This window comes from Malaclemys terrapin, chromosome 2 (genome assembly GCF_027887155.1).
Source record: "Malaclemys terrapin pileata isolate rMalTer1 chromosome 2, rMalTer1.hap1, whole genome shotgun sequence".
Classification (NCBI taxonomy): domain Eukaryota; kingdom Metazoa; phylum Chordata; order Testudines; family Emydidae; genus Malaclemys; species Malaclemys terrapin.
Window position 1 is genome coordinate 57,735,799 of NC_071506.1, and position 14,310 is coordinate 57,750,108.

The window sequence follows — 14,310 nt, forward strand, 5'->3', positions numbered from 1 at the left end:
TATCAGCCAAGTTGATTTTCAAGCCTTTCTAGCAAATGTGTAGTTTAATTTTTGACTTTGATTGTGCGTCAAATCCATTGTATCTGCCAAAGCAGGCAATGCCATGGATGATGGTTAAATCTGAGCAAATATAGTTCTGCCACTCATATCATGGTTCATTTTTATTTCTCTTTTAGCCAAACTACTATTAATTCAAATACAAAGGTGCAACAAAATTCTTGTCACTGTATGAACTGCACACTTTACAAATATATAGAATAGTTATAGAGCAAATATCATTAATTTTCTAAATAGCTTTAGAAATTTTCTAAACTGTGTCCTCAGATAGCAACCTATGGGTTTTTTTTAAATCTTAAATTCACAACCATCATGTGAGGCCAGATAGACTTTCTTTTCCTTTTTTCTTATCTGAGGTTGTTGACCTCAGGAGAGGAGGAGAAGGTTACAGGGTCAAAGTCTTTTCCTCCTTGGAGCTTGCTGCTTGCTGGGAGAAGACTGGCTGGAAAATAGATGTTTTAGAACAGGGGTTGAGGGTCATGATTTTAATTCTGTTAGGGAACAGCTGGTTTGCGTTTCTTTCCACTTCTATCTTCCCTCCATCCCTCACAAATCCATGGAGAGAGAAAAATTTGTTCAGAGGGAAGCACTAACACAAAAATATACAATTCCAGTGTTTTAGCACATCAAATGTATCATCTTTGTTATGGGGCTTCATGTTAGGCAGGAAAAGAGGGCATTATTGAAATAATTGGGACATACTGTTTTATACGCTGGATTCAGTTTGAATTACAATGCTAGAAGTTTGCTTATTTACCTGCCAAATGTCAAATTGTTAATAGTAATTCATGTTCCACTGCCCTTTAATAGCAAACAACATGTACTATTACATTGTAATTTACTGAGATAAAGCTAATTATAAATGTATTGTATTAAAGTTTATATACAAGGGACTGAAGAAAGGTCATTTGACTTGGCTATTTCTATTTAGATTTTTTTCATCTTTGCATGCTGTTTTCATACACTAAGACCAAAGAGAAAGAGAGAAGCTCACAACTCTCAAATGAATGGCAAACTAGGAACAGATTTTTTTGTCTGCACTCCTCTGAAACATTGGCCTCAGGCTATGTTGGTGTGTGGCTCAACAGCAATCAGAGGTCATAATTTCATTGGCGGTTAGCATCAGGTTTAATTTTTCTAATATGTTACATTTACCAAAATGTCTGGTTTCAGTTATACTTATGCACTGACTGAATCAGCTTTGAGCAGCATGATGTTTTAAGGTATCTGAAAGGGTACAAGAACATTTATGGAACACATACGCTAATTGTTTTTAACCGCTTTCCTTTCTAAATACAAAAATGTGTTTTCAGAAAGCCATATAGTAGTAGTAGTTAATGACAGTGCACATTTCTTCTATGAATGGAGCATAAAAAGTGGGTAAAATTATTGATTTAACAAGACTGCCATCTACTGATTTACACAATCAAAAGAAAGCCCCCAATGAGCAGATCTTTAAGCCTTTTTTGGTTTTGTTTTTTAATTTAGCCTAATAATAATAATTAATAAGGAAAAATCTGTCATCTTAGGAATGCGACCAGGTTCATATAGATGATGTGTCTTCAGATGACAATGGCCAAGACTTAAGGTAAGTCAGAACCACCCAAGATAATACATTGGTTTTGCAAGTTATTTTCCTGGAAAAATTGTAAAATACCATGAAACATATATTGGGCAAAGTTCTGCCTTCAGTTATACCTTTGAAACTCCATCAGTGTCACTAGTATACCTGACAGTTAATTTTTGCTCATCATATTTTGTTAATTTGGGAGTTTTCTTCACTCTAAATAGCACCTATAACTTCGGAACAGACGGCTTTCCTGCAGCAGCCACCAGCGCTAATTTATGCTTAGCAACGGGTGTGCGTGGAGGAGTGGACTGGATGAGAAAATTGGCCTTCCGTTACAGACGCGTAAAAGAAATCTACAACACCTACAAAAATAACGTTGGAGGCAAGTGTCCATCAAAAATATTATTCACCTGTTTCTTGAGAGAAATGAGAAGTTATAAATAAAAAGGATTAGCCGTGCCTTTGTTTGCTGATCCTTTTCAACGTGATTCTGTTTACTCAGAGAACTGTTCAGTTTGCAGTCTCTACAGAAAACTGTTCTTACAACTAATGGAAGCAGAAGGAAATAACAGAAAGGTATCTGAGTTTAAATACAGACATATTATTGAGTACCCTTTTCTGCACCACAGGTCTTCTTGGTCCCGCAAAGAGAGAAGCTTGGTTGCAACTTAGAGCAGAAATTGAAGCTCTTACAGATTCTTGGTTAACACTTGCACTGAAAGCACTCACACTTATTCATTCTAGGTAAGTGTATAAGAATTATCATGGCAGCACAGAATATTCATGAAACCTATCAGTGTGTTACACACACAAAACTTCATTAAAAGAACATTAAGTTTACACAGTCAAGCACTCAAAAATTAGGAAATGCCACAATCAAGTTTGATTATGCAAACTTAATTGGGCCTCCTTGTTGCATATGCATTATGATACAATGTTTAATTATATGATCACACACTATTTTTCCCCAGAATTCTCTGCCTCATTTAGTGCACAGGATGAACAGTGCTCATTTAGTGAGCAGCTCTTCAATACTTTGTTTTCTCTTCATTGTATGGCTCTAGGACTTATTTACAGCACACTATTCAAACTGTGACATAAAGACAGAATGAATCATTTCCTCACCTGCCTTTCTGTTGCAGTCATCACTGTATATCTGAGTACTTAACAAACATTAATCAATTTATTTTCACAACACCTCTGTGAGGTGAAATTGAGGCACGGAGAGATTAAGATCAAAAGCATTCATTAACTTCGGGTGTCAAATTTGAGACCTGGACCTGATTTCTCAGAGTACTTAGCATTTACATAGCTCTTCATATGTTCAAAGAACAGATCCCATTGACTTCAGTTGCAGCCATGAGTGCTCAGCCTTTCTGCAAATCAGACCAAGAGACTCAAGTCAAGCATCAAGAAACTAAGGAATACGCAATTAGTGACCAACCCCTGTGCAAAGTTTGGTTTAAAGGATGTAACCAGAAACACACAAGAACTCTGTGGCAGATTCAGGGATAGGATCCAGTTCTCCATGGCAGCATTCATCTATCTTAATTATGAGACCAGCTGTTCTCTTCCAGAAGTCCCCTGCCTCGTTCACTACAGATTTTCCAGTTTCTGCAAGAGATGAGGTGAGGGTCTTGCAGACAACAGTTTCCTTCTCCACAAAGTGCCCCCAGAGCAGGTCTGTCCTGAGGCAAGGGTCGCGTGGGAAAAAAGAGTACAGTAAAAGCTGTGTTATCCAGCTCTGTACCAACCGGAAAGCTCTATAAACTGGCATTTCTAATCTCCATACAAAGTCCAGTTTATAGTCCTGGTTGGCGTGGGGCTGGCAGGCTCCCTACCTGGCTCCGTTTGGCTCCCCAGAAGACATGTCCCTGCTGCTCCTAGGCAGAGGAATGGCCACGAGGGGTTCGGAATGCGGGCGCGGGAGGGGGTGTGGGCTCTGGGAGGGGGCTGGGGTGCAGGAGGGGGTTCGGGGTGCCAGATCCGGGGGGCTCTCACCTGTCCTGGCTGCTCGTAGGCGGAGGCATAGCAGGCAGCTCTGTGCCCTGCCCCCACCCTGCCCTGAGTGCTGGCTCTGCAGCTCCTATTGGCCATGAGCCACGGCCAATGGGAGATGCAGGGGCAGCGCCTGCAGGCAGAGGCAGTGCACAGAGCCACCTGCTGTGCCTCTGCCTAGGAGCAGCTGGGACAGGTCACTGCTTGCGGGGAGCTGCCCAAGGTGAGTGCACCCCCGGATCCGGCATCCTGAGCCCCCTGCCATGCCCCAACCTTATGCCCCAAGCGCCCTTCCGCACCCAAACTCCCAGAGCCGCGTCTCGCACTCCCTCCCATGCCCCTGCCCCAGACCCAAACTCCCTCCCTCTTAGTTAACCAGCATTTTTCATTTACCGGCACCCCCTGTACCTCCAATATGCAGGATAAAACAGCTTTTACTGTATATGATCATGTAATTAAAAACTTCATCCTAATGCATAGACACAAGGGGGCCAAATTAAGGTTACACAGGGAACCTTAATTCTGACATTTCCCAACTTTTCAGTGCTTGAATTTGCAACCTTAATAATGTTGTTTTAATGTAGACTTTTGGGAGTACTTTCTAAGTTTTTAAAAAAGCAAGTTAGAAAAAAACAGAACTTTCATCATGTGGCACATTATTGACAGCCACATGGGTGGTCAGCAGGGTTAGAACCCTTACATCTACCACAAAGATCTCTGCCACTTGAGCTGATGGAGTAACTGTAGCAGGAGTTGGTCATCCTCTATGTGGATCAGCTCTAGAGGCAGGTGGGTTGCTTTGCCAGTGGGCTTCACTGATATTTGCTGACAGCAGCAGAGTGGTAAAACACAGGGATGTGGGGTTCCATTCCAGGCTCTAGAAGGGATTGTGCTGTAGTGGGTACACTCTCCTCCCCATCTCCCTCCCCCCCACCCCAATCTTGACCCCTTCTATCTTGACCCTTCCAATCTGACCCTTCCAAACTTGTCTGTACCCCACCTCTGGCTCCTCATCCCAATTCCATTCTCTTCACCTTTAGTCCCAGTTTTCATTCTTCAGGCTGCTGATCCCAGGCTTCTTGCCCTGTAATTCCTTGCCTTATCCCTCCAGATTCCCAGACTGCCACCCCCTTATCCTGCTTCCAGTCTCATTGTCCAGCTGTTCCCAGTCCCCTCCACTCACCTTCCTTGTTCCCAATCTCCTTGCCCAGCCAGTGCCATTTCCCTCCCCCACTCTCTGATCTCTCTCTCTCTCTCTCTCTCTCGCTTTCTCATTTCCCAGCTCCATGGTCTCCAAACACCACCCACATTTCCTATCCCCATTTGCACCCAGTCTCCTTCCCTGGGCTTCACTGTCCTCATCTCCTCTGGCTCCTTGGCCCGGTCTCTCCATTCAGTCCCAGTTATCCCCTGTAAGGTGGCCCCTTATCAGAGCTGTCTCCTCTCCTTCTCATCTCCCCTCTCCCAACTGGTTCCCAGTCTCTTTGCCCTGCCATTCCCATTCCCTTTCACCCTCACTCTCTCTCTCTCCCTCCCTCCAGTTCTGTATCCTATCACTGCTCCCCCCCCACACCATCTGTCTCCCTAACTCCCACCCGCATTTCTCTCCCCTGCTCCCAGACCTGGTCTCCTTTTCTATCCAGTCCCAGTCTCCATCCCTGGTTCCCAGTCCCAGTTTCTGCCCTCTGCCAGCCTCCAATCCCAGTCTTCATCCCCTGGACTCCCTGTCCCAATATACTCCTCCAACACTGCATCTCAGAGCCCTAGGTCTGACCCTTCTCCCCTTGGTTTTTTAATTAGATGGCTTCTTCCTCCACACTACCTGAGTGCCAGCACGGGGATGGGTGATCATTAAGAGCACAGGAGAGACAGGCTCCATGCTCTCAGTTCTAGTGCCTGGGTCCACACCAGCCCAGAGCAGCCATTATAGGAAAAAGTCCAGCTTCACCTCTGTAGCTCTGTGTGGGAGGATGCATACTCAGTCACTCTGTGGGGATGGTGTGTGAACATTCCAGTCACACACCGGAACTATGAGGGGATGGAGCATCTTCAGTGGCTCTGTGCGGATGATATCTGTGGAGTCTGGTCATCATTAGGAGCTGGGAGAGACTAGAGCATGCTCAATGAGGACGGAATCTTCAGAGGTTTTATCTTTTAAACTCTAGCAAGTCTCTTCTGAGCATGCATGAACTGTGATTTTTTTTTTCCAGAGGTTTATGACTTCGCCAAATGTGGGTGGGTTTTCATGATGATGGTAAAAGGCATATCCCTGACATAAAAGTCCCACCCCCTTGCCAAATTTCAAATCCCTGCTCCGAAGTATGTGGGCACTAGAACTTTCCAAAGAGAACTGGGAAATTTTTCACATTAAAAAGCAATGTATTTTTTCCTTGCCTCATTCTCAGAAACAGCTGAACCATTTTGGCTGAAATTTTCGAAAAGAAAAGAAACCTGAGGCAGACATGGAAAATTTCGTCCTGAATGGTTAAAGTTTGACAAAGTTATAAGCAACTGAAAATAGGGTCTTATAATGGGAAGTGTTGGGTAACCTTAATAATAGGTAGCGTTAACAATCTGCCTGTAATGCCTATGGTTTAGGAGATGCTGCAAGGTGTAATAGATAGAATTTTGGTCTTTGAATCAGGAGATTTGAGTTCTTTTCCCTGTTCACCAAATGTCCTGCTGTGTGCACGTCACATTTCTGTGCCTCGAATTCTACACCTGTAAAATGGGAATAATTTTTCAAGTAGTGTCCTGGGGTGCTCCAGGTGTGCTTGTATCCCTGCACTGCTCATCGGCGAACTTTGGCAGCAGTGTTTGTTAGGCCCACACATGCATTGTCTCTCCTCGTGACCTTCCACTTGGGCTAACCCTCCTCAGTTCCTTCTCAACTGCCCCTGGCTAGAGATTGGACCATTAGCAGTCTGTTTGTGATTGTTAATTTATTTAGCATTTCTAGTTGTTTGCTAGTGTCCTTAGTCTTAGCTGTAGTCTTTCTTTCATTTTTTCTACCCCCAATAAAAAAATACTTTATTTTCCCCCATTTTTCATTGGGGGCCCCTTCCCCAATGATCTAGTTCACCTGCAAAGAGGCCATCCCTGTGGCAGAATAAATGGACACAAATCGGTCATCAGAAATGGTAACATACAAAAGCCAGTAGAAGAACACTTCAATATTCCTGGACATTCTATAACAGATTTAAAAGTAGCTATACTTGAACAAAAAACTACAGAAACAGACTTCAAAGAGAAACTGCAGAACTAAAATTCATTTGAAATTTAACACCATTAATTTGGGCTTGAATAGGGACTGGGAGTGGCTGGCTCATTACAAAAGCAGCTTTGCCTCTCCTGGAATTGACACCTCCTCATCAATTATTGGGAGTGGACTACATCCACTCTGATTGAATTGGCCCTGCCAGCACTGATTCTCCACTTGTGAGGTAACTCCCTTCTCTTCATGTGTCAGTAAACACCTCTACCCCAATATAACGTGACCCGATATAACACGAATTCGGATATAACGTGGTAAAGCAGTGCTCTGGGGGGGGTGGGGCTGCGCGCTCCAGTGGATCAAAGCAAGTTCGATATAATGCAGTTTCACCTATAACACGGTAAGATTTTTTGGCTCCCGAGGACAGCGTTCTATCGAGGTAGAGGTGTATAATGCCTGCATCTGTAATTTTCACTCCATGCATCTGAAGAAGTGGTTTTTTACCCACAAAAGCTTATGCCCAAATAAATCTGTTAGTCTTGAAGGTGCCACCAGACTCCTTGTTGTTTCTGTGGCAGACAAGCAGTCTCGCTGCATACGCTGCCTCAGGGAAGACCACATCCCATAAAATTGTGGTCACTGCCAGCAACTCAGACCCAGGTCTCACAAGGACAAGTCGTTGAGACAGAAGATCATCTCCATTGAGGCAGCCATCCAACCCTCCCTAAACCCTCACTGAGTGTCACCTGGCAGATGCGAGTCTTCCCCACAGCCCTCAACATCCAAGGATGGGTCAAAGAAATCAGCCACAGACCCCTCTTGTAAAGTCATTCAAACAGTGAGTCACCAGAGTGAGCCCCAAGCTAGCCCCAAAAGATCTCCAGCACGCTTGGTATCGTCAGTACTATTGGCACCGAGACAATCCCAGCTCACAAAGATCTGGAGTGGCAGGTACCGTTGACAGGCCTAAGAACCTAATGGGCACTGGCACTGAGTCAACAGAACTAACTGACAAAGATAGGAGCGAACGGCACTCCAGTAAGAAGATGCCGCCGGTATACGGTGTACCTTTGGCACCATCATCGATCTATGTGGGCAAGATCCCCAACACCCTCTTTACCACCAACAGCACTGGGTTGGTCAGCTCCACTGGCATTTCAGCACTCAAGAGACCTCTGGGTATCTAGCATACCAGACTCTCCTATTCTTGGCACCGGGACCTCGGCACAGTGTCTCCCCCTAATGTGGGAGTCTTCTCCAGTACCCTGCCATGCACCCCCACTTTTGAGTGAGGAGTCAGTGAGCGAGAGGAGACCATTTCCCACTACTCCCATGTTCCCTATTGTGCCCATTACCAAGAGGCTCCCCGAGTATACAGCCCCAGTGGCTGTACTGGGATCTCTGGGCTGCTTATTGCCCCCACACTTCTCGAGCTCCCAGCCTTGCTTGTGACATTCCCCCTCGGCTACGGCATCTAGAACCTCAGAACTCCCAGAGGAGATTGCTGAGAGCAGAAGGGTGGAATTGAGGAAGAGGTGACTCCAAGGACCAACATCTCCTCCTCCACCCCAGTTTAAGCTTTCATGCCCCTGCCACTGTGCTTAGCTGATGATTTCCGGCTTTTCCAGTATGTGGGAAAAAGAGTTGGAGGAAGTCAAGGACACCCATCACAAACTCCTTGACATATTACACTGTTCATCGGCCTCTAAAATAGCCTTCCCCATCAAGGAGGCTCGGCAAGACCTTCCAAAAACCATATGGCAGACCCCAGCATCAGTGATACCTACTTGTAAGCAGGCTGATAAAAAATATTACATGCCAGCTTCCCTAAAGAGGTGCAATCAACTGTTGAAGAGCTTCCCTTTGAAGGCATCTAGCTCTCTGAAGAGAAAATGGACACCTTTCTCCATACCCTGAAAGATTCCAGGGCCAATCTCTGTTCATTAGGAATTTACACGCCAGGACAAAAGATAAAATTTATTCCTCAGACCCAACACAGATCACACACCTCTCGATACTCAACCCAGCGCTTTTACAACATCAGAGGAAGAAATCTAGGTTCCTCAAGCATAAACCATCAGGCCCACAGCTTTCCACATTGCACTCATCCACCTCCAAACACCAATTTTGACATGTTGGTCAAGGTGTCGACAGGCCATTCCCCTCAACCACTGTATCTGATCAAGCTGTTCTATCCTTTTGGCTACCGTCTTGCAACGTTCTGCAACCCATGGGAATGCATAAAATCAGACCAATGGGTCTTGGAAATTATTCGCAATGGGTTTTCCATTCATTTTATCTCCGATCCCTATTCACAACAACTTTCCCCATCCCGCTTCATGGACCCTTCTCATGAGAGTTTACTACAACAAGAAATAGATCATCTCCTCCAGCTAGGAGCCATAGCCAACAGCTGTGAGGTAAAGTCTGTTGTTATCGCTATTACCTAATACCCAAGAGGAAGGGAGGTTGGAGACCCATACTCGACCTTGAGCGCTCAACAAATTTGTGAAAACTCAGAAATTCAAGATAGTCACACTAGCAACGATCATTTCAGCATGGAATGGAGAGACTGGTTTTCAGCCTTCAGCCTTCAGGATGCCTATTTTCATATCTCAATCCTATCATCCCTCAAACGGTTTGTCTGTTTTACCCTAGGACAAGACCACTACCAGTACAGAGTACTCCCTTTCGGGCTTTCATTAGCCCAGAGAATGTTTTCCAAGATTCTCTCAGTAGCAGCCACTCACCTATGCTCCCAGGGGATCATGATCTACCCCATCTGAATGATTGTCTCCTCACAGTCCGCTCCTTTGCAGGTTACCGAAACTGCAGTAGCCTTGTTTATGGCACTGGGCCTACAGATGAATACCAAGAAATTAACCCTCACTCCAGTGTAGGCTAGAGGCTAACCTTGACTCATTTTAAGCTAGAGCGCTTCTGCCTCAACATGGTTCCTCTCTTTGGCCAGTCATAGAAACTGAACAAAACAGTCCTCAAATATCAGCCAGACATTGCCTCTAACTCTTTGGGTGTATGGCGTGGGTACACTCACATGGGTGGGTAGTGCCACATGCCAGGCTTCACATGTGATGTCTCCAGGTGTGGTTCAGCTTGGTGTATAGACCAAACAAAGACAGACTAGAAAAACCTCTGTCACTGCCTGCCAAAGTCAATATATCCCTGGATTGGTGGAAGGACCCAGCAGATGTTTGCAAAGGGATTCCTTTTGTGAAAATTTCCCCATTGTTGCTTCTCACCACCGACACATCCCTTATAGGATGGGGCGCACATCTAAATGGCCTTACAACACAAAGCAAGTGGTCATCCATGGAGATATCCTTGTACATCAAACTCCTCAAGCTCAGGGCATTCAGGAACGCCTGCACCCATTTCCTCCCACTGATCACACACCAAAGTCCTAACAGACAACATAGCATGCATGTATTACATAAATTGACAAAGAGGAGCCAGGTCGCCCTCCATCTGCTCAGAAGCGATAAAGCTATGGAACTAACTGGTGCATCTCCCACGACATTACGCTATCAGCAGATTACCTTCTGGGCACACAAAACACTATAGCAGACATCCTAAGTTGCAAGTTCCCTCACAATCATGAATGGAAATAAACCCATGAATGGAAATAAACTTTACGACCTATTCAGATGCTGGTGGACACTGACCATAGATCTGGTCGCTGCTCACTTGAACAAGAAATGTCCACACTGCTGCTCCAGAGCAGGGATAGGACAACACTCCCTAGGTGATGCTCTCCTTCTTCCATGGGACAGGGACTTTATTTATGCCTTTCCTCTATTCCCACTACTGTCGAAAGTCCTGTTGAAAATAAAAAGGGAAGGACCATACATCGTATTGATTGATCCCACTTGGCCGAGACAGACTTGGTAACCTTACCTGTCACAAGTGGCGACGTGCCCAGCAATCTTTCTCCAATCCACTCCAAACTTCCTCTTGCAGAACAAAAGACACACTCTGCATCCCAACCTGGGCATTCTTCACCTCAAGGTTTGGCTCCTTCATGGTTCCAATGCTTAGAGAACTCCTGCTCAAAGGAGATACAAGAGGTATTTCTACACAATAGAAAGCCCTCAACATGCCGTACTTACCTGCAGAAGTGGTTCAGGTTTCGAATTTGGTGCAATTCCCAACAAATCTCCCTGACATCCTCAACCTTTCCAAAGATCTTAGATTATGTACTGACTCTAAAAAAAAAAAAAAAAATTGGGACTCTCTCTCTTCCACCAACAAGTAGAAAGGTACATAATGCTATCACACCCAACCTCTAAACGATTCCGCCGGGGTATAGTAAACCTTTCTCCACAATCCCGACACCCCACACCTACATGGGACCTAAACCTGGTGTTGAAAGGCCTAACTAGTCCGCCCTTTGAACCCAGGGCCACCTTTTCGCTTACATACCTGTAGAAGAAAAGGGCCTTCCTGGTAGTAATCACCTCAGCTAGGAGGATAGGAGAAATAGTGGCACATCACCCTCCATGGTATTCTTTCAGGACAAGGTTACGCTCATGCCGCACCAAAAATTCATCCCTAAGGTAACCGCCCTGTTCCATATAAACCAAGTGATTCACCTTCTGACTTTTTACCCCAAGCCTCACCATGACAGCAGGGAGACTATATTACACACACTAGCCTTCTATCTGGATAGGACAAAGTCTTTCAGGAAGTCGCTGAAGCTGTTCCTCTCTATTGTGAAAAGATCCAAGGGCTTAGCAATATCAACCCAGAGACTCTCTAATTGGTGTCGGGCTGCATTAGACAATGTTATCAGATTCATAACATGACCCCTCCAGAGACTATTCGTATGCACTCCACAAGGTCGTTCTCTTCTGTTGCCTTTTCAAGAATGTCCCTATCTCAGAAATCTGTAGAGCATTGATGTTGGGCGTCAGTCCATACCTTCATGGAATACCATGCGATTACTGGGGACCTGCCTTCGATGCCATCTTTGGCTCCACAGTATTGTCATCTGTAACTGACCGAACTCTGAAGCCCCAGCCCTCCAGAAGGGACACTGCTTGGAAGTCACCTAAAGTGGAGCATCCATAGGGACACTACTCGAGGAAGAAGTTACTCACCTTGTGCAATAACGATGACTCTTCAAGATGTATCCCCCATGGGTGCTCCACAACCCACCTGCCTCCCCTCTACTTTGGAGTTCTTGCCAATGACTCTGCGGTAGAGAAGGTACTGAGGGGGATTAGCCTGCACATGCTGGCTAGCCTCGTGGCGGGGCACGAGGAGAGACAGCCTCATGATGGGGCATAATGCACACTGCTACCAAAGTTCTCTGATCAGCAGCATAAGGATGCAAGCACACCTACAGTGGAGCCACCCATAGGGAGATATATCTTGATGAACCATTGTTACAGCACGAGGTGAGTAAATTTTTCTTATGATTCCCTCCCTTTCTAAAGTACTTTGAGACTATGGTCATGAGGTTTTGTTGGGGGAGAATGGAGGATGGTTAATTTTCCCCTTTTATTTAGTTTTAATATATTTACATGCATATTTAAGGATGTCTGTTTTTGTTTTCTTGCAGGACAAACTGTGTGAATATTCTAGTAACAACTACTCAGCTTATTCCCGCTCTGGCAAAAGTCTTGTTGTATGGATTAGGGGTTGTATTTCCAATAGAAAATATTTACAGTGCAACTAAAATAGGTGAGGTTTTTTTACAACATGATGAAATATTTGAGGCTGTAGTTTTAAATGAAAAACCATATGTATCTGCGTATTCATATCACTGTAGCATCTAGGATTAATGATAAATAACGTACCTTACAGTAAAACACCATTCAGACTGAGTGATCCTACAGCACCTAACTGTCAGGGTGGTTAAGCACTGGAATAAATTGCCTAGGGAGGTTGTGGAATCTCCATCATTGGGGATTTTTAAGAGCTGGTTGGACAAACACCTTTCAGGGATGGTCTAGACAATAGTTAGTCCTGCCTTGAGTGCAGGGGACTGGACTAAATGACCTCTCGAGGTCCCTTCCAGTTCTATGATTCTATGATTTTACAAATTTAGGCCCTGATCCAGCAAGCTTGGTAGTCCCTTTGCTGAACTGGAACTATAAGCAGCTATATAACCATTAAAATGCACTGCATCATCCACAACTGAAATGCAGCCACTCCTGCGATGAAATACAATAGCTTTTTAACAGCTCATTGCAACACTACATAATAGTTTGGGGCAGGAAAGTCACTATTCTGTATGGTTGATTTTAAGTCTCAATGTGTCCAAAATGAATTCATGTTTTAGTTCATAGAGATTCACTGTACTGTTTTTTTTTCCTGCATCCATGTGTAAATCAGACAAGATTCTATTAACTGTAACCTTTCAGGGCTATCTTCTATAACAGAAATTCAAAAGTTCAGTCATAAGTGTAAAGCATTCCGTCTAAATCTAGAGAAAACTAAAAAATGTATATGGTGAAATTCCAGGGCTCGGTGTCCTCATCAGAATCCATTGACAAAAGAATTTACCAGAAGCTAAAATGTTTGCCTCCAGAATTTAATTATTTTAAGTTTATTCAAACTGAAATTAATAAATTTTTGCCAAAGTCTATGCAGATTTCTGTTTCTCAGTGAAATACAGGAGAAATATCATTTTGGTAAACTAGAAGTACATAGTACCAGATATTTGAGAGAAAAGGTGGGTTAGTTAATATCTTTTATTGGACCAATTTATTTTCATAAGAGAGACAAGTTTTTGAGCTTACACAGAGCTTTTCTTCAGGCCTGGGAAACAGCATGTCAGCTAAATACAAGGTGGAACAGAGTGTTTAGCATAAGTAGTTAACACATATTCAAGGGATCATTCAAGGTGAAGTGGCCTATTGATGCCTCTCCAATCATAAGGGGAAGAGAAAGGAGTGGGAGGAAAGGCAGCTAGTTGTTACCTACCATCCCATACTGGGAACCCATTTGAGGTATCATCAAACAAGTACAACCCATACTCAATGGGGACTCCATCCTGGAAGAAATATTTCCTGAACCCATTCTTCTGGCCGCCAAACTACCTCCCTACCTCTCCAAGTTCATTATCAGAAGCAAGCTCCCCACAGAACCAGGACACATCGGCCCAAAGCAGTACCAGACCCTGCCAGAACAACAGATGCAAAACCTGGAGACATATCTCCACAGCAACAATGAACAACATCCTCCATAACACACCTCTCAATGTCCTTGGGTCCTATGCATATCACAGCATACGGTGTATCTCATCCAGTGCACTAAATGCCCCAATAACAATAACAATCACTACGCTCTTGAATGAACTCATGCAGGAAAATGATAAAAGACAAAAACACCACATCACCTGTGGGTGAACACTTTTCACAGAGCAATCACTCTATATAGCTGACCTATCAATCCTCATTCTCAAAAGAAACGTGCACAAAACTTTCAGAAGACTAGCCTGGGAGCT

The 14,310-nt window shown here is 44.3% G+C and overlaps 1 protein-coding gene across 15 annotated transcripts in view; it reads left to right on the forward strand.

The window, feature by feature from the left end:
• EYA1 (EYA transcriptional coactivator and phosphatase 1) overlaps positions 1-14,310 on the forward strand; it is a 238,688-nt gene that overhangs the window by 210,071 nt on the left and 14,307 nt on the right. For all 15 annotated transcript variants that reach the window (XM_054019701.1, XM_054019702.1, XM_054019703.1 and 12 more), the window contains 4 exons: positions 1,587-1,645; positions 1,849-2,009; positions 2,257-2,371; positions 12,421-12,542. In XM_054019701.1, coding sequence (XP_053875676.1) covers positions 1,587-1,645; positions 1,849-2,009; positions 2,257-2,371; positions 12,421-12,542 — 457 coding nt within the window. The remainder of the gene's footprint in view (positions 1-1,586; positions 1,646-1,848; positions 2,010-2,256; positions 2,372-12,420; positions 12,543-14,310) is intronic.